The sequence below is a fragment of the Vidua chalybeata genome, chromosome 20 (assembly GCF_026979565.1).
Source record: "Vidua chalybeata isolate OUT-0048 chromosome 20, bVidCha1 merged haplotype, whole genome shotgun sequence".
Classification (NCBI taxonomy): domain Eukaryota; kingdom Metazoa; phylum Chordata; class Aves; order Passeriformes; family Viduidae; genus Vidua; species Vidua chalybeata.
In genome coordinates this window covers 6,597,857-6,621,805 of record NC_071549.1, presented here as the reverse complement: position 1 = coordinate 6,621,805, position 23,949 = coordinate 6,597,857, and the positions used below count along the sequence as shown (strand labels likewise).

Genomic DNA, 23,949 nt, shown 5'->3' with positions numbered 1-23,949 from the left:
CAGGAATTGGAAATGAGCCTCAAGGAACATCATGCACTACCACTTGTTCCCAGTTTCCTAAAATTGGGTAGGAGGGATAGGAAGGAAGCAGTACTAAAAGACTGGTTAGCGGAGTGGAAGGATGGATTATCACCACTAACCTACCATTTGTCAATCCAGAACTGTGCTGAAGACTGTAATTTTCTAGTCAATGCTTTATAAGCAAGGTCAGAGGAAACAAATACTTCAATAAAAAAATGCAAGACATCAGCAGAAGAACCCAGTCATGATCCTCAGAGTCCAAAAAAGAAGAGGTTGTGTTCGCAATTAATGGGCCCAGAATAATGTGCTTCATGTCCATCAATGGAAATGACATTTACAGTACTTAAACAGCAAGACTTGAGATGACAAACAGGAAATCACAGGAATAAAGGGCACCAACTGAATACATGAAGCAACTGTGCTCTACGGAGCAAAATAAATAAATAAATCTCACTTCTGCCACCAGAGCCCCACTGCAGCATTGCCTGGATGCTTGGAGCTGTGCAGCAAATGCCAAGCTGTGAGCTGCAGCCAGGGAACACATAATTAATGTGATTAGGAGCACACAGAGCTAGCATGCTCTGCTGACTGAAAAGCCCAGTAGCATAATTACTGTTTTCTGTACTAGCTCTATGTCTGAACAAATCTCAAAGCCTGGTTAGTTTTAGACTGCTGTGTAAACGTCAATAAAAATCCCAGAAGTGCCAGCTCATCAGCATTCTCAGGCACAGAAATGGTGAAAATATCACTGCATTTCCATGCTGTTAACATCAGGCAAGGAAGTCTCCATTCTTCAGACTAACCTTAGAGTTTGTAATAAGGTAACATCTCCCCCAAGTGAATGCTTATTATGAAAGCTAATTAATTGCTTTCCAGTAATGAGAAGTCTTTGGTGTTCAAAGAAAGCAAAATTCACTACACAGGAATTAAACAGTGTTTATTGAAACAAAGCACCCCCCACTTAAAGACCTCTTTCTGATTAACATCATTACAAATAAAACCAAAGAAATTCAACATACAAACATACAAAACATGTATAGGCAGGAACTGTAAGCCAAAAAAAAAAAAATCAGTCAGAAATCCATAGTATTAATTGAAGAGAAAACTAAAGCAATGCTTTGTAGTTGCCTGGATTTCCCTGGGGGATGGAGAGTCAATGCTTATCTGCCTTCCTCAGAAGAGACAATTTTGATTAATATCAGACCCATCTGACTCAGTCTATTAAACCCTGAAGGAAGGATATTCTTCAGATATAAGAGATATGTCTTTGATTAATAATTCTACCATATTGCCATTCCAAGCATTAACAACTGCATGGCACCTGTGGAAAGTGAAAGCCTTTGAATTCTAGGGAAGGGAACTAACTTGTACTAATAGACCTGTTCTCTTTTGTCCAGATCTGAAAGCTCTATGACACTGCTCCTCCTGCCCTCTGCTGAACAAGTCCAAGTGTCGAGGTTGTCACTACCTCCTTGCAAAGAAGACAAAATGGTTATATAATTCAGCTTTACATATAGGAAGAGAGCCAACTTACTTCAGACATTCTGAGTGGTTTGTCTAAAGACCTTGTCAATCTGTCTAGAGATTCCTCTTCAGCTCTGTCAGAGTTTAACAGACCACAACAAAGCTACAAAGTCGTGGCCATCAGAGTGCACTCTTACCTCCCAGGGCACATCTCCAGAGAAATGCATCAAATCACTCAGCCCACTACGCTGGGTGTAACTAATGCTGAATTGTCACACACGAGGTGGGGAAAATGTCCATGTAACGTTATCTATTGAGTTTTTCCTGGAAATTCCAGGCTCAAGCAGCCAGCACTGGCCTCCTCACCCCAGCTGAGCATTTCTCCTGATGTTGGCAATCAATCTCTTGCTGTATTCTCTGTAGTTCACGGGTTTGACGTCCATTGCTGTGGCCTTAATACGAGATTCATCCTGCAAAAGAGAAATTTTAGTATGTAAAAGAACATGAAGCACTCCAGGCATTTGGTTCCAACATCCTTCTGCCCCAGTAACTTACTGCTCATGGTATCTGGGTTAGCTGGGAGTGCCAACATGACTCTCAGAGCTGGTATGTTGTTTTCATGTGAAACCAGCCACTCTTTATGAGCCTGAGAGGGAGCAGCAAGGATCCCTCCTTCAGTGCTCAAGATTGACAGTATTTGTGTGATCTTTGGAGTCTTCTGTTCTCTGTGAGCAAGGGAAACCTCTCCCCACAAACATAAGAGGAGGAAGTCACCTCCTATGGAGACAAGCTGAACTACAAAAGCCACCAGTTACATTATTTGCCTTTTGGGCAACACTTACATTGTAAGTCTCCAGTTTCACCCGGATCCTGAACTCATAGGTGTTGAAGTTTGCATTTTGGAACACTTCTTCAAAAGCCTGCTCGTTCTGAGGGAAGGACAAAGACAGGGATCAGCTGCAGACACTCCAGGCTCCCAGTAGTGCCATGAACTTTGAGAACAGCTCAGCTTCTGGGGAGGTTGGCAAAACACTGGAACTGCCTGGCCCACACAGGCACAGCCAAGTCTCCCATCATCACATTTTAGATGCCAAACCCATAACTCAAAGGTTTTCAAAATAAAAAGGTGACAACTTTTTAGCTGCTTAAACAAAGGAACAACACAATTGCACTGAATCTGCAACCAGGTACAAGGAACAAAAATACTGCAAATCTTCAGGAGCTGCCAAACTGGCTAATTCTGGTGTTGTGCTGTGATCACAAACACTGAGAGAGTTAACTATTTCCTTATTAATTGCCTTATTAGGCATTCTGGTTTTCTGCTTATCCATCAAAGCTGCATGTATCCTTCCCATCCTGACACAGGCCTATTTAAGAGAATGTTCTATAAAAAAAGCAGATCCATGTTTTGAACGTGCTTTAATAACCATGAGAAGACTGTGTCATATTTATAACATAAGCTGCTTCTAATTACCATATGAACACTAAACATCATCATCATCATTTATAATAGACAATTTGTCAAAACAGTAGAAAAGGAGCAGGCAAGTCATGGAGACTGTAAAAAAAAAAGTTTATTTTTGTAAAAATATGAGTCGTAAAAACCTTTGCTGACATTCAGAAAAAATCCTGCATCTCCCTGATGATACTGACAAGTAATTATTAATGCATTTATCTACCAGATGCACTTGACTTGATCAGTCACTCCAGCAGCAGACAGAGCATCTGATCTGGAATTGAATCCACCCCAGTTCCACTCACATTCCAAGTGTTACATCTGCTGTTTTTCACTGTGTGCAGCACTATTTTACACTACACAGTGATTCTCCTAGGGTTTAGAAAAGCACAACAAATGGAGGTGAACAGGAGCAGCTAGGTTCACAGATTACAGAATTTAGGCACATCCCTTCTGAATATTAAAACCCCTTCCTTTGGCCATCTTACAGATTAGAGGATAAGAAAATTCACCTAATAAAGCATTTAGCTCCTCTCTGCAGCTCTGTCACAAACTGTGCTAACCATTAGTGAGTTGAAAATGCCCTCAGCATAGCAGTCACTGCTACCCCACATTACCTCCTTTGGTATCTAACAAGCACAGGCAAGAGGCAGATGAAAAACCTTGCACATGTATCTCTGCTTAGCGTGGTCACGGGCTGTACATGAACTCCATCCATACTGTGAGCACTGAAAAGACTCCCACCAACTTCACAAGACACTGCATCAGCTCTATCAGAGAAAAACCACTAAGAAAAGCTTACTGCAAATGCATCGAGTACCATTTTTAAAGGCTCATAAAAGTGTCAAATCAAAACCAATTTCTCCTGGAACACAAAGCATTCCCGCTCAAGGGCTCACTCCATATTATGTTCCATTTTCTATCCTCAGCCATTTCCATTAGGCAGCTCTTCAAAAGACATTACATGTTTGTACTGGTACATAGGATCCGCTGCCTCTCCTTCCCCACCCAGTTCTCTTCAGCATTAAAAGCGACTAAGAAATTTTGTTTAAACTCTAGCAGAGATTAAGCATGGCTGAAGTAAGAAAATATTGACAGGTTAAGAATGTCTGAAAATGGAAATGCAAAAGTGCAAGCACATCTAATTAGAATCCCCTCAGCTAGACATCTTCCTACAGAAGAGAGGTGTCCAGCCTTTGTAATACCACAAAAAACTCAGCATCCCAGAACCACAACCTTTGTACCCTTCACCTCTGAGAGCCAGAGTGCAGAAAATTTCCAAAAAACATTCCATTTTACAGGAAAAATAGCCCTGCTTTGCAGAAACAGAGGTCTCAAGGCAACGGCCTCAACAATCCCTCCTGCTTCACTTCCCTCCCCCAGCCAAGCAATGGGTTAACCAACAGCTGGGATATCTGTGGAACCCTGGAATCAACCAGCCTTAGCCTGGGAGCACAGCAAGGCTCATATGCAATTCAAGAACTTATCATGCATTCCACATCATCATTTAAAAACAAAACAAAGGCACACAGTTTTTATACAGTACACAAGTTAAAAAAAAATATATATATATCAGGAAAAGATTATTTTGGTTGGAAGAAAAACAAAGGCAGCAGAAAAGCACAGAGTGACAAAAGGGAAGATAATACTGCTTGTTAGTGTCTAATAACTTACAACCTTAAAAATTGTTCTAATCTACACAGAAAGATCACTCCAGCACCTCTGCCAATGACCTGTTTTACAAATTGTGGTTTTCATGAGACCTATAAAATTCTGATGATATTTGGTGGGGGAAAAAAGAGCTTTCAAAAGTGGGCTCACACACATTAGTTCAAAAAGCTTCCTGCCTACTTAACAAAGATACATACAAAGTGTTCTAGAACTTTTTGATTTTGTAAACAAATTTTTGGAACACATTAGAGGTAATGTTGTCAGCATTCATTGCTAAACTAGGTTTTTTTGCACAGATTCTTTCAATCTAGGTACAATGATAAAATAGGCTGTCTTTTCTACTGCAGCCAGCACTGTTAAAGCTGTCAGTCCCCCAAAGGCTGTGGCACAGCCCTGGAGTGATCAGCTGCCTCTCCAGGCCCAGGTGATGAGGACAGGCTGATCTCCAGCTTTCAGCAGCCAAAAGAGCTCAGGGGTAGACAGACTGATTGTGGGAGCAAACTATGGGGGAAAGCAGGCAAATCTCTGTTCTTCAGGCAGATGGCCTGTGGAAAATAATCCTGAGGAGAGTAAACAAGTCCCTGCCAAGAACTTCAGGCTAGGGAGAAGCAATGATTTGCAAACTTGTAAAAGATACTGAAGGACAACATCTGGAGGACAACCTTGGGCTGAGCTGAGCTGGCCTATCACCCAGAGAAAGGGCAAATCAAATCCTTGACTAATGAGAGAGAACATCCCTTTCTTTCATATGGCACTAGTTTATGTATTTTAAATGCTGTTAATTCCCACAGCAAGTACATGAACGTGCCCCAATGCCTTTGCCACATTTGCTGTACATTCACACACAAATATCAGACCATGCTCTCTGGTGGATCAGCACTGGTGCTCCACACAAACCTTACATCTTTGCCAGAGCTGCCTTCAAAACATTACAAGAACATTTCCTTATCAGAAGGATCCAAAAAAAAAAAAAAAAACCAAAACCAACAAAACCCCAAGAAATCTGAGGGCAGCCCAATACAAGATGAATGAAACATAGTTCAACTTCAAGGCAAACAGTAAAAATACAACAAGCTAATTGACTGACCTTTTCCTTCAGTTCTCCCAGGAAAGCTGCATTTTGCCCAAGAATGAATTCTGCTGTGTCTTGAAAACAAGTCACCCACTGATACTCCAGACAGTCTGCAATGGTCACCTAGAATACAACAACAAAACCCAAAAGGTTATTTCATCCAGTTGCCTTTTCCTCCAGAAACACAGAAGGCAACACAAAAGAAAAAAAATATCTCAGAGCTATAGAGTGTTTTAAATTTCCAGTAACTCTCAGAGCCTGACCTGTATGTCCTTTCAACCACAGTGGGTGGAAAGCAGTGACTTCCTCCCTTTTTTAAGCTCCACAGAATGTCCATAACTTAACACAAGTTAACATTGGCAGTACATTGAACCACAGGGAAAGGCCAACAAGATCATAGCAGGACAACACTGATGGATGCCCAGCTGTGTCCTGCTGCCACTGACGAGCCATGAGCAGGAACAGGTATCCCAGAACAATAACCACCAAGGGGGACAGCAGCAGCTCTGCAAACTGAATTTACTTTGCACATACATGAGTACTTGAGCATAAATTCATGTAACGTTATGTTATGAGGAAACTATCGAAACACTCAAAGATAGTTAAAATTTAAAAGATCAATTAAAAGATTGCTTTAGACTGGTTTAGTTAAAAGATCAATTTCCAGCCTCACACGCATTTCCTGGCTGCTTTGACAATTAGGAATGAGGAAATGGGAGACAATGCTCTGAAGGCCTTGAGTGTGAAGGCCTCAGCATCCTCTTTATATTCTACAAGAACAACTCTGCTATGTAAAGCAGTTCATGTATTCCTAGAAGTTATCTGATAAAAATTATTCAGAAGCAGTTTGTGCTTTAAGGAGGCTGCAGGGATAGTTCTCTTCTCTCTGCATGCCCACCTGGCAGAACACTTCTAAGAAGCAGATATAACTCTAACTTATAATGTAAACCAGGAGAAAGTTCAATGCCTATGGTGTAAGTGGGCATCACAATAACAATCCCCAGACAACTTTCTGAAGCAGACTCCATTAAAGCACGAGGCAGAACAATACCTACCAAAAAAAAAAAACTGTACTAAATATAGGTAGCAGCTGTAAAAGTGCAATTACTGCTCTCCAGAAATGCCATTTTACTTCAGTTTATCTTCACTACTGAAGAGGCGGAGGCCATCTGTATTCTGCACTGCATAGTACACTTGGAAACCAGAACCAACTGAGCTAGCAGCAACTTTTTGGCAAAGAGAAAAGCTTTTAATTGGAGCACTAGGAAAACAAACTGCTAATCAGCTCAATGAAACATCCCTCACTCAGGTACAGCACACAAAGCAGCTAAACACCCTGTAACTCACAGGCAGCACAGACAGACAAACAGCAGCGACTCCGTTCCCTCAAAAGATTTCCTGCTTGGATTGTGCTGGGAACGTGGCAGGAAACGCCCTGAAATCTGATCCGGGTACTCACCAGCAGCATCAGGCGGTACTTGAAGTTGGGGAATTCGCGGTCACACTTCTCGCAGCGGTAAAGTCCGTTTTGCTGGTCTATCACTTTCTTGTTGCAATCCTGAGAGGGACATGCCTGGTACATGCAGTTCTCTTTGCGCAGATGTACAATTGTGCCCACACAGCTAAAATAATCTGCCTGGGAGAGTCAGTGTGCAGCATTAGCCTCAAAATACTCAATGTTTTCCCCATTCTGAATTAACCACAAAAGCAAGGCATCCATACTTGGATATTTAGGATTAGAAAGCTTAACAGCTATGGATTACTGGGAAACTGAAAATCAACCCCTCTGTTGCAATAATTTTTAGGCTTCCATTATGTTAATAAAGCCCCTACAGCAAGATTATTTTGTGTTTCCATTGCAGGAAACTCCAATTGCTAGGTCTTCTTTAGATAAAGCATATTTGATTCTCCATTGTGTCTGTTCAAATCTGCACTTTTTCACAGGATTAAGATTCTGCACTTTCCTACGCTTCTTTCAGGAACCAATACAAAAAACAGAAAGCCTATTGTGTAGTGTTACAGATAAGCATTTGATTAAACTATAGCCTACAGAACAAAATACCCACTCACCACACTAAAATAATCATCATAATGGTTTAAGACCACGGTCAAGTCTTTCAGCAGGAAAATAGAGGCTGCTTAAGAAGCATGGGTAAAAATTGTCACAGAAAATAGCTGAATTACAGGTAAAGTGAGAAAGTTTTCAGAGCCAGGTTGGGTAGGACCCTGAACAACCTTATCTAAGGGGTGGCATCACTGCCCACGATAAGGGGTTTGGAAAGAGGTGATCTTTAAGGTCCCTTCCAACCCAAACCATTCTGATTTTAAAGATTTTTTTCCATGGATAGAAGCTCTTGTATATCCCAAACATCTTAGCACTTAAGTCTGAGACAAAAAAAAAAACAACAAAAAAAAAACCAAAACAAAACCACAAAATAAAACAACCAAACAAAATAAATCCCCAAAAAAACCCACAACAAATAAACAGCATAAGCCTAGAGAGGTTTCTGGAATGAAAAGCCAAGGACCTGGGGTTTATTACCAGCTTTTCTATTGACCAAGTGTGCACCCTTGAAAACCACTTCCTCCTAATGCACCTGTTCCTCCCAGGACACCCTGTGCTGCTTCTTTGAACATCTTTGGGGTAAAAACATCCTCCCTTCATTTACATGAGGCTCAGAATTCTCTTGCAAACAAAGTATCATGTTGCAACATCACCAACAAGCTTGGATTTATTTGAAAAATAATATTAATTCATAGCATAAGTTCCAAGACAGTAAACACCTACTGCTCAACACATGGACTTCTTCAATATGAAGAATACTTGCACAAAGCCTTGCTTTTTATTTTCTCCCCAACAGACAAAGCTTGTACTGAGTAGCCATGCCTCACCTTATCTCCTTGTCCCAAGTTCTCAGATTTGGCTTCAAACAAAGTTTTCCAGTTGGTATTTGCTCCAGCTGCTGGCCCACCCCTCACATCAGAGATGGAGGCACATTCCAGAAGCTGCCCCTCAGAGTCAAACCTGCAGCCACAGAGATGCACTTCTATTTTTGGAGAGCAGACCATACAGACTTATCAAAAGCTTACGTTTATTTTCATGTGCTCGATACATGAGGGATTTTTTATCAATGATTGCAAAGGAAACAATTACAGTAATATGTGTATATTGCAAACAAAAATAGCATTTCAGAATAAGTTAATAGTCTGACTTAATTAGCACAGTATTTTATAAACCCACAAAAGGAGGACAGCTTTGTTCTATATAACTGCAATTTGTTTGCCAGCTAGTGGTCAAACCACGCACTGCACGCTTCTCGGAGCCAGGCAGATAACAAGATTTAAGGGCATCAAGATATTTCCATAATTAAAATTAAATTACATGGTACCATTATCTTCGCAGCAGCTTCGAAAGAAAAAGCAAATAGCATTGAAAAGATTATGCTTCCTCAGTTAAGATCAGAAAGCACAGCTCTTCAGCAAAAGGTTGCACTGCATTCCTGTTGTGATGGGCTTTGTGATTTCACAAACACACCAACGAGGCTCAAAGATTGAGCTTAATTAAAGCGTGACAGTAATAGCTCAGACCCACAATCAATTTTATCTCCAACAAGCCTCTGAAGTATGGGAGAGCTCAATGACAAATGGAGGATGCCATTTATTTCATCCACATTTGGGTGATGTAACTGGAATCTGAAGACTCAGGATTCACAAGTCTGATGCTGTTGGCACTTAACCCTCTTCACACACACACCACATCTCACCACATTCATACAACAGACAATTTAACAACTACTTACAGGAGAAGCAACAATGAAATCACTTTGTTTTCCTGACAATAAAAGAGTTATTTTGCTATCTGAAAAATATCTGGCAAGAACTAGACACTGAGAGATGTCAAACAGTCCCTCCACACTAACTGAGTGTGTATCAGATTCCACACAATGGAAAAGCCTGTGGAAAAAAATACCATTCTCTCAGATCAAGCCTCAGAAAGTAGAGCTGGTCAAGCCTGATTTCATGCTGCCTTCCAAGGCTTTGGGTCAGCATGCACTACCCCGATTTCAATTTTTCAAGGTCTGTCATGGAATTAGAAGTTTTTTGAATTGAAAAACTTAAGGACAGCCTTCCAGGCTCTAGGGCTTGCAAGCCAGAGAAGCTTCTGCAGCCCTGGAAGCCATAGCCTCTGCCACCTTCCATCAGTGCTAAACCCACTGCTCAAGGAAAGAGAAACAAAATAAAACAAATACTCTGCAGGAGGTTGAAACAAAGCAACATAAACACACTCCTACCATCCTCGGAGCTTGAAAGCCTCTGGGCTATCAGGGTTGATGACAACTGTGCTGGAGGACAGGACAGACAGGCTTCTGCCACCAAAGTCAGAGACACGGGCTCCTTTGATGGCAATTACAGGTTGTCTGGAACCATCAAACTGTTCAGCCTGCATGTGTGAAAAACCAGAGAGCAGCAGCAGCACGTTACAGGAAAGGCACTGAACTTGTGGTCATAATTCACAGATCATGACAAGAGACCAAACCTGAATCAAACTTCCCTAGCGTATCTAAAAGGTAAGGTTTTGAATGGTGTCATAAGGAGTTTAAGCAAAGGTAGGTGACAATATTCTGTGCAATCCTAACACCTCGTTTCCTGGGGAACCAGAGAATCCTTAAATCACACCACAGGTTTGTTAGAAAGGACTGGTCCCCTCTGTCAGCAGCATTACACCAGGATTTTAGGGAGATGTGTTATGGGAATGCAAACAAAATTAATTGTTCATATCAGACTCCTCAGGAGATGAAACAACGCACTCAGCTTCACTGAGCCAATCATGTCCCTCTTACTACCACTTCCACAGAAGTGCAGCTATGCTGACCAAACATTTTTACTCAACTTTCCATTTTCCGTTTTTTTATGTCATAAAGCTGCTCTAATGCTGTTCAACTTCCATCACCTGAGTAGTCTGACACTAACAAAGAACCTCATGGCATGAGAGAGGGTTTGAAAGGTATAGATTTTATGGACCCCACACCACTTAGCAAGCAAGGGGAGGATCATGTACTTAAAGATAACAAATGAGCTGGAGTTGCAGTAGTACTTACTGTACCCATGAGATGCAAAACCAGAAAACACATCCCAGCAGTCATGGCATTGACTGCTGTAAAGGACATACAGATTCTAACCCTAACTGTGCCAGCTGCAAGCCATACATCACTCCCCCTCAATGCTTATTGATATTTCTATTCTACAGATTTAACTTTGCAAAATGCAGACCCTGATTCTCTGCTGGAAGTGTTAAGCCAGGAATTGTATACCAGTAGTCTCTCCTGTTATAACCTAGTTCAATCTTAAGGCTTTGCAATACTGAACTTCAGTTTACTTCATCTGTATCAGCAGATGGTTAATGGTGTTTAGGTACCTACAGTATCAGTGCACTTGATCATTTAGCCATAAAGCATCACTGTCAAGCTGGCAGGATCACTCCCATTTTATAGACTGGCACATAAATCCCTAAGTATCTATAACAACAGTGGAAAACAAAGTAGCCTGTTAAAAAGATAAGGAAGCATTTACTGCAACTGTTCAAACTTTCACTTCCAAGGCTCTGATGCTTTAAACTCCCAGTCTGAGACAGAGCCTCTCAACCTGCTCATTAGGGATAACATGTATCCCACCCTACAAATAAAATTCATCTCATTTTGAGACAGCCATAGCCACCAGGCTTTTCCATCATCAAGCTGCAGCTCACACCCTTTCCTAAACCAGGAGCCCGTTACTTTCAGTATTTTGGCTTGAGACAATGTCTGCGGTTGTTCAGAACACATTAGTCAGATCATGTCAGCAGTTTGTCAGGGAAAGGTTAAGAACATCACACCTGAATGCAGCCAGACAGTCTTTCACCTTCTCTTGGCCCCTGATCCTTGAACACCCAGGACTGTGTCAGTGCTGTGCCCATCTCAGGTGACAACAGCACTTCCTCACCCTACACCAAGGCAGCTTTGTTAAGAGCAGGTAAGAGAGCACATACCTCATTTCCCCACAGTGTAGCTGTCACCAGTTTCCCTGATGTATCCATCAGATGCACATTCCTCTTTGAAACCTCCCTATTGTTAGCTTTCACTGTAATTTTAGTGACATCTTCGTAGCTCTTGCAAATTCCAATTACATCTGAGAAACAGTTACAATTTGGAGTTACTCAAGGGTCACAATTGGAGAGCACAAGATCACAAGAGAAGAATTCAAACCTACTGTCAGATTTTTACCTTGTATCCCAGCTCCCTATTGAAATGAAATCTGATATGGAAATTAAGTGTATTATGGTAGGAATGTTCCACTACAGAACTCTTCAGTGCTTTAATTTTGTTGACGCAGTCATTAAGATATTCATGAATGCAAGCCTCACCACATTAGAGAGATCAAGGCATTGTACTATCTTTTCCCATCACATTCTGTCAAAGGACTTCAGTCCTGATCATGTAACACACACTTTGTTAAAGCACAAGCAAGAGCCTTCAAAGTGACTGTAACACAGTGAAACAACTGGCTCGTGCCTCCACATAACTCTGCAATTATAAGTTGCAACTTTAACAAGTCTGCATGCTCAGGTGGTAAGAGCTAAAGCAATCCCCTGTACAGTCCCTAAAAATACACCACTTTTAATATTACCCATCTACCTTTAGAATTCCCAGCTGAATGTCTCTGAATCACAGGCATCTTGTGCCTCTGAAACCTGAGAACCCTCGCCCCCACCCAAGCCTCTGATTTTTCCGGAGTACTCTGCCCAACGAATTACAGAAAAACAAACCTCCAATACTTCATAAAGCAAGCCAAAACAGTCATGCAACTTGGATTTGGATGCAATGAATTATGCCAAAATCACTACAGAGATAATTAGATAGTGAAAGAAAGCAAGACCACAGAAGGTATGAAATGCACACATGCTGAGCAAGGGCATTTTTTCTTTCAGCCTTTTTCTGGGGAAAACAGCGATCACAGTGCAATAAACAACTATCACCTACTGTCTTCAGGTTGAAGTACAAGTTTGAAGAATAACTGTTATATATTGTTAGAAAACAGGCAACATCATCTTAACAGGAAAATTGCCTGAGGAATTTTTAATGGCAACAATCACTGGATGACTTCAATTAAGAGATCACAACACTCGAAGCATCCTATGTTCACTACCTGCCCAGAACTCAGGACATGAAAATCAAACTTCAAAGCTTTAGAATTTGCCATTTTTCTACTTTGACTGACCAACAATCGAGTCTTTGGGTGTGTTCTCCAAGTCAGAGATGGATACAAAATCAAACTGAACAGATGGAAGATGCTGGGCATCATCACAGGGCACAACTGAAGTCTCATTAGTGAATGTAATCTCATAGTCATTCTTAACAGCTGTATATTGCTTGTTAGCAGTCTTCAAATTGCCTTTGGTAAAATAATATACCTACAGGAGAAAGCAATGAAACAGGGGATATTATCAGTAGTCAGGGAAAATAGATTGTGTTCACCTTTAAAAATCCTTGCTAGGCTCAAGTTCCTCTTTTCCAGCTCCTGTCAGTCTAAGAAAGCACAAAGCTACCATACCTTGTTCAATTCAATGAGTGGAAAGAACTTGTCTGCTTGATCGTTGAATGCAGTAGCTCTAATCTCACCCTGCAGGAAAATAGGGGAGTTGGTCAGAAGTGAAATTTGTCGTGGAAAAAGATTTAAAAAAAAAAAATCTTTGCAATGTTAAGTGGTAGCAGTCCTGCAGAGACAGTGGGGTCTGCCAGGGAAGCTCCAGGCGTGTGAGAAACAAACAACATTCTCTTCACATCTGTAGTTAGAGCTAAAATGACATATTCTACACCTGACAATCAAACCTCATATTCAAGTCTCATTAGTACATCAACAGCTTCAGAATAAAAGGCATAAGAACTGCATCCATCATTGAGACACCTCTGAAAATGCCAGTAAAACTGGCAGTGATGAAATAAAATTCAAATAAACCCCACAGCTCCACAAGTTAGCACACAGTATATTGTGATGGCTCCCACTCAGATATGTCTATAAGTAAGAATTAATAACAATTATACCCTCACTAGATATAAACACTGTTAAAAAAAAAAAAAGAAGAATATAGACACTATGCAGAGAAAACAAATGCCTGGTGACAACATGTTACATTATTAACCTCACATTTTACACTCAATATAATCTAGCAGAATCTTGTTTGTTTTCACGACAGAAGGCTGTAATTTGATAAGAGGTTTGACAAACTGCAAGTTCAGTTAGATTAACCAGATACCATTCCCCAAACAAACCACAGAGGAAATTTCTCAGTGTTACAATAATTTGTACGCCAATTTCCTCATGAAAATTGAAAGCTTGTAACTTGGAGGTAATGCTCCTCTCACTCCCTGTTTTGTAAGGTGTAGCTCAGCCAGGAGGAGATGTCACTCTCAATCTACAGGAAACCACCACAACCCTCAGTATTAGGTTGTCAGTTTGCATAAACAACTCTATTTTGAAGCTGCAAAAATCCAGTCACACACTATACACTTTGATGAAAAATAATCAGCAATGCTGCACATTTAAGACTTCATTCTGGATAAAAACTGGCACGTTGATGTGCAACTTAATGAATGCAGGGATACAAGTTTCAGTTGTAATAAAAAAAAAATCATTTCCGAAAAATGCACTTTATTTCCTCTATTCTGTCTTTATGAAAGGTTCATCAGCATCTGGCACACATTATCTTTGTCTCAACATATGACACTTACACTTTCATCAACCAGCTCTATGGAAAAGAGCTTTCCTTCCCCACGAGAGTTGCTCCACGTGCGGATCTGACCTTTTTGGGTAACACGAGCACAAATGGTCCACCTGAAATCATTCAAGGAATCACTGCTCTGCATCTCTTTGCATCATTTTAAAGAGACTGACTTGACAAACCTTTGGAACTGGAATGTGACTATTTAAAAGCCAGAGTCTTCCCACTGCACCTCAGCAGCTCTTTCCACTGCTTTCTGTTTTAATGGCCTAGACCATTAAAGACAGAAAGTTGTAGAGAAGGCAACAAAGCAGCCATAAAGCATCCAGTATGATAATAATAGTGAACAATCCTTCTACACAGAAGCAGGCCTCAAATCTTTTACTCTTCTAGGGTACATTTCTCACACAGCAGTTTGCCTGCTCTGAAAAGCCACGCCAGAACTCAAGAGCTCAATTATAGGATTCGCATTTAACTTGGGTAATCAAATCAGTTTGCATAACTTAAAAATGTCATTCACTAAATAATTACATCCTCATGCTTTTCAACAGCTCAGTAGCTGAAGTGAATAGCTTACTGAGCTGTTTTGTCATTAAGTTACCAAAAAGAAGGTTGCTTTAGGAAAAAAAAAAACCCAGACAAGTCAATCGATTTTCAACTAAAATATTAAAAACCTATCAAGCTCAGCAGGGCAGCTGCACCAAGACAATGGCAAAGCAAATCTCAGATTGTTAAGAGTGTTGATGCAATTTAAAAAGATAAAAAAAAAGGAAAGAAAAGAACACCCTTCGCCACAGAAAAAAAACCTCAGAAAACAAAACTCTAAACAAAAAACCAAAACAAAAACAACAAAACAAAACCCCAAAAAAACAAAACAAAGCCCACCAGTGTTTTCTATGGAAGGTTTTCTGTTTGTTTCTCTGGGTATTTTCGTGGTTGTTGTTGGGTTGGTTTGTTTGAACTTAACCAATAAAGTCCAAAGAACTCAATGAATTATTTGACAGAGATTCACACACGGAAAATCAAAACAAAGCTATTGTTCCTTCATGCCTGTGAGATGAACAAGGCCTGGCAAAGCACAAGAACTCACTTGGACTGGTACGGATTCAAGCTGGCAATCGGCACCACTTTGACCTGAGACCCCCCAGGTGTCTTCAGGGCACTGGGAGCACTCGCTTTTCCAAACTGGTTGGAGGGAGCGTGGTACTTGGGAGCAGCAGGACCTTCCAAAAACCACAACAGAGCAGAGAGGATTTCAGCCTCACACACAAAGATTGGGTTAAAACCAACTCAGGGTGCAGAACTTTCCCACCATGCCATGGGGAGCCACACAGGCAAAGTTCCAGGGAACACCCTGTGCCACGTGGGCACCACAGAGGGGCTTGAAGTTTGTTGTATCATTTCTGCTCTTGGGCACAAGTGTCTTCTAGGCTGCAAAATGCTGCAGAAGAGACACTCTCAGACCCTTTAGAGTGCTTGCACTTAAGTGGAAACGTGTCCACAGTCAACCACTTGAACAGAGTTTAAGTGGCAAACGACTGCTTAGCAGTAAATTCTTTAAAATAACAGAATCACAGGGTGGTTTGGGTTGGAAGGGACAGGGACACCTTCCACAAACAACCTTACCCACAACCCCATCCAATCCAGCCCTGAACACTTCCAGGGATGGGAAGTGTTAGATCAAGACACCACTTGGGGGAACAACTAAGGAAAAATACCCCACAAATAATAGTTTTTTTGACATAAAGTGATATTGCTAATTCTAAACTCGATCTTGTCAATGTATATGCAAAAAAACTCTTGTGATCAGCTTTAAACAAGGAAGGAGAAGCTTGTTTTCTGCTGCAAGTTTCTAAGCAAATGTCAAAATTTTACTATTTAAAAATTCTTCCTAAGCACAGGGGTAAAGAATACAGACAAGTTAAAGCAGCACCAAGAATTAGGATTGACAACTTTTTAGCTCAAAAAAAAAAAGTCTACAGGCTGACATTTAAATTGACTGCATCCTTCAGTATCTCACTGAAATCTTGATCAAAAAAAACCACGTTTCTAGATTACTATCAAATAATTTCAGTGTATTGCCTAAGATGTTTGGCCTCTATCTCAGCATTGGTAACACACACAGTTGGTGGCCAGCTCCAAACTGCAGCCTGATTTGGGTGTCCACAAAGCACTGCTTCAAGAATGCAAAGTGAACTGAATAAAGTTGGGTTTTTTTGGGCTTTTTTTCCCTTGGGGAAGAAAAGGGGCGATTTTTCCCCTTTTATAACCAAGTATAGAATACTCTGGAGAGAATTCACCTAGTCAAGCTATGGGTTATTCCTCGATGGAGAGTTTCTTGTGGAATACCATTAGAGAAAGGATTTTATTTAAACTGAAGCTGTAGTTTCTCACTGATCACATATCAGAATTCCTGCCCACTATGACTCTTACCTGCTCCAGACAAATTGCCATTTTGCTGCTGTGGTTTGCTGGCTGCTGGGTTTCCTGCTGGAGCTGCAGAACGTTGCCCTTGTCCTGGTAATTAAAATGGAAAGAGACCACAGAGTAGGGAGCACATTAATTAAAAGTACCCTTTCAGGAAATAAGACTTGCATGTAAAAAAAAATTAAATAAACCCACAGAGAACATGCTAAAATCCAGGTATTTAAGACACAGGAGCAGCCAGCTATCTGTTGAATATTACCATGAAGGAATTCCAGTCAGATCTCTTTCCTCAAGCAAGTGCTTTCTACTTGGAAAGAACTCAGGGCTGATGGTGATTTAAAAGGACAGCCCTGAAGTAATCTTGACAACTTTTCAGTGTTTATCAGCTGCTATTGCTCTGACAGGTAGTTTCTGCTCCTACCTAACAGCTATGATAAAAAAAAAAAACTGTAGAGAATTCTGTCTCATCACTCAGAAAGGGCCAAAAATCCACTGGGTAAAGTCAAATCTGAAGTTAACCCAAGACAAAGAAAACATCTGCTGCATTTTATTTCCGAAATATGAAGATGTTTAATGTGGGGGTGATGGAGTCATCACTTCAGAATTCACTGGGGCCCCTCTTGGCACACAGCAGTAAATTGCTTAGGGAGCAAAGTGATGCCATAGTAAGAACAAAGTGTCCATTTTTTTAGATTTCAGGACTTTTACTTGCTCTAAATTAATGATAAATTGCAAGGGAAAGAGCAGACAGGCATATCCAAAGTAAAAGTCCATTAAAAGACTAATCTACCATTCAAAAATTTGAATTCCTTTACAATATAATTTGCCTCTAGGTGAGAAAATATCCAACATTTTTGTCCTTTGGGACACAACTAATCCTTAAGGTCTTGCTTTGCAGGGAGAGTTAGGCCTGAGCAGGCAAAACACTCATGATTTGGGATGTGAGGAGGAAGATGGGCAGAGAAAGTGGAAAAGAAGGTCAGGCCAAGCCTGTAGAGCACCACGAGGAACAAAAGCAGAGAATTCCAGGACAGAGGGATGGCATCAAACCACGGGAAAGGAGCAGAAGCAACACAAGGAGACCCCATTGTGGTGCTGCCTGATGTGGTAGAGTCTCCAGAGGTAACCCTCTGGTTATTTTTAATCCAAATTCCAGGTCCTTGCACAAACCCCAAGCTCTAAGTTGCCGCAGTAGAGTCACATCGGTGAACTGGTGACAGTCTCCCTGGCAACAGCATGACGTCAAACAGCAAAATGTGTATTTACTGCAGGTTCCACTAGATGGAGGAGCCAGGTCTCCCCCTTGCTCCGTGGCCTCAGGTGCTCAGAGGGTCAGCACTCCACACCCAAATTCATTTTGTGCAAGGGAAGGTGGAAAAAACAAGAGAAAAATATGTCTGGTCAGGGGAGGAATATTCAGGAAGAGCAGAATGTGGGTATGAAGCAGCAAGAGGTTTCCTTATTACTTTTGTTCCAAATATGTTTCTTTCTGTAGGAATTTGTGATTTAAAAAAAACTCCACTGAAAACCAAACCAAAGACCACCACATCCATTGGAACACGTGTGTGTTATGAAACACAAATTCACATTTTAATGGCTGCCTACCCACAGCCGAGTGTTTCTCAACAGAGTAAGAATAAATTCACACATCTGTGCATGTGTTCAAATACAGAAGTAGCAGAAATATCTCTCCAATTTTCTCGCTTGGAGAGCCTAGGGACTCCTAAACTGTGATTTTTGGTGGCTGGTGGCCTACAGATCACTTAAAGTGCTCAGAAAACCGAGGAGGCTGCCTGGTTTTTGCTGTTAGTTTTTATTAGCAGGAGGTGAAAAAAGCAGCTGAAATACCTGCTCGCATTTCTTCTGTATGTGGTAGATTAGGCAAACCCAAGACCTTTGCCTGCAGCCGCCTCACAGCCCACTCAGAGGCAATAACTGTGTAACAGGAACCCTCAGCTTCCAATAATTTGTCACCAAGAGGTTTTGCCACAGTGCCATGACACAAGACCTGCCCCAGAACTGAGCAGCAGGGAAGGGAGAGAAGGGAAAAAGAATGCACTTTGCAACAACACACCTCTAAATCACAGCAGTGGGAAGGGCAAGAGTAAAGAGTTCAAGTGAATGTGTAAGTACATAAACATTTCAACACGGAAAGATTAATGACAGAAGTTGAACATAAGCAGCAAGTCATTGTCATAGTGAAAAAAAAGTCCAGCATCAGAGTAATTTGAATGAGATTAACGACAGTAATAACACAACCATCCAGTCTTCAACAAGAACTAAACTGCTCAGTCTTCATTTTCAATACTATTATGAGAGGCTGCCTGAAAAGTTTTTATGATTTGTAATAAGGAGATTGTGTCTCCAGCTTCCTTGTTAGGCAGATTAACCACCTACTGCTCCCATGTAAAGTGGCCAAAAGCCAGCTTCTCACCCCCCTGGGTCCTACTGTGCTATTACAGTCTGAGAAAGAATATTCCTTAATCCTAGGTCTGGCAGTCTGAGATCTGTGCTTCAAGGAAAACCAAAAGTAGGGCTAAAAGATACATTTTTAAAACACCAGAACTTTTTATTTTTTAACAGAAACCACGAAGTACATTTAAGATGTTCATTTTGCATTAGCCGAGTGTCCCTCAAAAATACCAATTTCTTAATATATACAGGAACTTGGAGAATATGCAACTTGAAATACACACCTCTGCCATTTCATCAAGGCCTTCATGACAAATCTTGCAGCTTGCAGAGCAGCAAGGCTGGGTTAAGCTTACCTAATCTAAACTATTACCACTTCTGTATCAGAAACCTTATTTAGTATCAAATAAAAGGGTATGAAGTCGTCAGAATAAGATCAGTGTTAAAATGAAATACACATCACATCTTTTTTGGCATCTTTTACCTAGTGCAAGCCCACACATATTATGACCACAGACCTGTAACATCTCCAAAAGAGTTTAGATTTGAAACCTTCACTGCAGAGTATTTTTGTAAGTCCAAATGAAGAACACAACTTTGATCAAAGTAATGGAAATTTTACCAGAATTTATAGTTAAAGGTATATTTTCAGCTCAATTCTGTCAGATACCACGTTCTCAGTGGTTTCTAAGCAACAATATAACTGAAAAACACTATAGTTCACAAGCTCTTGTATCACATAAGCAGGGAAATGGGAGAAAGGCACAAAACAGTCTGCTCAGTAGCTATTCTGAAAGTCTTGGTCTCTACAGCAACTGTGGGATTAAACCATAAAATCTGAGATGTCAACACATTTTTTAAACAGCAATTAGCTAAGTAACTATCAAAGGAACAAAGGATTCTTTAGGCTCATTTAACATACGCCCCTCTTAATTCCCTTGGAAAAAGTTAATGAAGAAAGATGTCTTTCCTTTGCAACAGAATAGATTTTTAACCAGAAGAGCAATGTACCTACCACCACTGTTTGTCCAAACTATTCTACAGAAAACTCTTGCCACTAATGTGTGGTCCCTTAGTAATAAAAATATATTAGTCCACTTCTCTCAGGATAAAAAAAAAATCTTCAGGAAGAGCTGGTTGCTATGAAATAGCAGCCATTATCTGTGTATACATCACAGACAGAGCTGTTAAAATATTTTCTTTAAGTGCTTATTATTCTCCTTCCTTTTTAAAATACCAGAATTGGAAGAGCAGAACAGGCTTTTGAACATTCTCGGAGGGAAAAATGTTTTAATTTAAAAAACCATTTGCACGAGAACTGCAAGCTCAGCACACAAAAGTGAAGAACTCAGTTATTTATGCAAGATAACAGATGCAAAGAGATTAATGGCAGGTCAGATTAAGGTCCACCCAGTGCCTCAATCCTTTTTCAGCTGGGTATGGTAGGAATGGGTGCTTAGGGAATTCTGTGCTCTCCTTGTTTTCATACCAGTCTCTCGTCTATGTATTTGGAACAATCTAAGTTTTAGTGCTTCCTGCACCTAACATTCATGCAGAGGATGTATTGTTATGTTTAACAGCCTTTAATGGATTTCTCTTTCACATCTAATTGCTTTTTGAACTTGTGCCAATTTTTGGCACCTACCTCCACAAGTTCCATAATTTAACTATGCAGTTTAGGGGTGTGGTGCAGCCTTTGTTTTACAACCACTACCTGACAACATGAGAGCTAAAGAGCATCAAATGAACATAGAAAAGAGAGAGAGAGATTCATCATTCTTTATTCATCCCCTCCATGCCAAGTTAGACTTTTACAGATCATTATTCCATCTTCCTCCTCCTGTTTCTTTCCAGACAGGAGAAATTAGAATCTGTTTGATTACTCATTATGAGGAGACATAAAATCGCTTCCGCTTACTTACTGGAACTCGAGGTAGAGACCACTCACTACAATAAAAACCTGTCAAGGTTATAAGGTATGGATGCTCCAAACACCATGGAGAAACTCAAGCTTCAGCCATGGTGCAGAGTTTATTAAAATAGGAACGAACCCCAGTTTGTGTGACACAAACAAAAAGGATTTTCAAGATCTGGACATCACTATTTCAGGCATAAAAAAAAAACAAACCCTGAACGTGTCTGACTGCTTTTTTCAAGTGAAAGAGAGAAGCTGAAAGGCTCTGAGGTGACAGAAAATATTTACTTGCAGCTACTCACCCTCATTGTATGGCTGGGGATTGCCAATAGGCCCACCAACCTGATCAGCAGTTTGCAGGACATTCACATCCATCAGGATCACCACTCTCCTACAACAGAACACACAACAAACAAAGACTGTTGCTCCCTCTGCAACTCCCATCTCTGGGTATCCTTTGCAGCAGGTGAGAAAACCAAGCTTTAACAGGCTGATTCTTTGGATGATGGATCTGGGAGAAAAAAGCTTTCCACTGTCAACTAAGTCCTCTCTTGAGGGACAAGTAAGCTTGAAACAATATCAAGGACACTTGATATCACTGCATCAAGGAGAGGCCTGAACAGGCACCAAAAATAGCTTGGGAAACCACTGTGTTTTAAAAATAGCTAAACCATACCTGATTTTTATTCCCTGCCTCAAAAGTCATTGTCTTCCCTCCAGAAGAAAAAGAATACAAACCTTAGTTCATCTCCTGCTAGACATATACATAGTTTTTCTGTAATAGTTTCACCTGGATCCCTTCCCACTTTGCAGTATCCCACCCCCTCAAATTTTCCTCCTATCCTATTTCCTCAAATTTTAATAAAAGACCAGATCCAACAACACCTAAGTAACAAGATGTTGTTACTTTTCAACTGCAGAAAATTTATTGTTTCTTTTCAACAGCAGAAAATTTTAAGGAAGCTTTGTACAAGTATTTGGAATATTCCAGCTGGAGTTGGAGTATTGCAACTGGAAATTTTATATTACTAAATCACTGTACCAGATACATCTGATCTCACTAGAGTCACATTCTGCAATTTATTTCTGCTGGGGACTTTAGCACCCTAAAGCCTGAGTATTGTCAGATAATCCCAACCAAAAGCACTTGGCCTCTGCTTAGTCACAAAGCACAGGGCCCCCACTGGTGCAGCTGCTTTTCTGTAGGGCTGAACTTAAAGATTAACACAAATACCTTCCATCTTTCAGGCTGTTGACAATGAATCTGTTAACCTGGCAAATACACCGGGCTGACAAGCGTTCCTCTTCCACCAGGGAGTTCAGCTGTGTTGCCAACATGAATGCTGCAGGAGCAGAAGGAAAATATTGAAACAATTCACAGTTCCAGCTTTAAAAGGGGCTGCCACACTTTTTCCAGCCAGTCAAGTGTTGCACTGGATCTACAGCTTGGCAAAGAAAACAGTGCAACTGCTAAGAAATCACCAAAACTGACCATAAAGTATGCTGTGTTCATTCCCCACACTTCAGAGGGCAGTGATAGCTAGAATGATTGTATATCAAAGAACTAAGAGGAAGGTTAAGCTAAATTGCTTTTAAATCAATGTTATATGTATAGGTTTCTGTATTTTCATTATATCCAGCAGCAAGTTGATTGCTTATATTTCACGAAGTTCCAAAAGTCAGAGATTTCACCTAAAGGACACAACGCAGTTGCACACTTCAGAGTCTGTGGCCCAGTGAAAAACCACATTCTCCTTCAATATTTATTTCAGCACTTTGCATCCAAGTCACCAGACCAGGAACTTCATCACCCTTAGCACCTCCACACTTAGAAAAAACCTCACTGCAGCTTGTCATACTCACAGGAGAGGGTGTTCACCCCATCACTCATCAGCACTCGGTAACGTGGGGGCCCCGTTCCTGTGGCAATAGCCCGTGTATTCTGCAGGGAAAAAAAAACAAAACAGGCTGTCAGTTCACATTTGTTCAGAAACGTCTCAAAACCAGAAAGTGACATTAACAAGTGACTTTTCTACTCGTCTTTTCTGAACACTAATATCAACGGCATAGCCCAAGCAGTGTAAAACAAAATTAAGAGAACTAAAAGTAGAGCAGCCTTGCTCGGCTTCTCTGCAGAGGAAAGTCTGGCTGCACTCAGGACCCCACATGCAGCCACCGAGGGAAGGGACAGTACTCACGATGACTTGCAGCACGGGCTTGGAGACTTCCTCCCCTTGCATTATGGCCTGGAGAAATGAAAGAGACGCTCAGGAATGTGTCACCGGAACGCCTCGCCACCCACGGGCGCCGAACCACAGAATCAATGAGCTCGGACGTCTCAGACCATCGGGCCCAACCTATGAAGGGCTGTAGCCACGGAGTTGAGGAGGAACTGCCGTGCAAGAGCCATGGACACGGGTGTGGCCGTCACCGCTGGACCAGGAAACCCCCGGGGACCAGGCCCCGCTCCGGGCCTGCCTCTCCCCTCGGGGCCGGGCCGGACACGGTGCCCAGGCCCGGCTTTCACCTCCCACCCTGACCAGGCCCAGGTGCATCCCAGCCCACGCCGAGCCGCTCACCGCGATGGCCCCCTCGCTCAGCCGCACGCTCATGCTGCCGGTGCCGCCAAATCCTCCCGCCGCTGCCGCCAAATCCTCCCGCCGCCGCTGCCGCCACCGCCTCCTTCCGGCGCCGCCTCACGCCACGCCGTGCGTCACCCGCCAGCACGGCGCTTCTATTGGCTGTCCGGCGCCGTA

The 23,949-nt window shown here is 41.4% G+C and overlaps 1 protein-coding gene across 1 annotated transcript; it reads right to left on the bottom strand.

The window, feature by feature from the left end:
* Positions 1–937: 937 nt before the first annotated feature.
* On the bottom strand, positions 938–23,839 carry RPA1 (replication protein A1). Its single transcript, XM_053961516.1, has 17 exons — positions 23,773–23,839; positions 23,392–23,439; positions 23,057–23,135; positions 22,428–22,536; positions 21,496–21,584; positions 16,873–16,956; positions 15,530–15,662; positions 14,450–14,552; positions 13,272–13,340; positions 12,939–13,131; positions 11,710–11,849; positions 9,977–10,125; positions 8,577–8,709; positions 7,144–7,320; positions 5,700–5,807; positions 2,328–2,414; positions 938–1,955 (listed from the first exon to the last, which is right to left on the bottom strand). The coding sequence occupies exons 1-17, from the start codon at positions 23,803–23,805 to the stop codon at positions 1,848–1,850; spliced, it is 1,842 nt and encodes a 613-aa protein (XP_053817491.1). The 5' UTR covers positions 23,806–23,839; the 3' UTR covers positions 938–1,847.
* Positions 23,840–23,949: the final 110 nt, after the last annotated feature.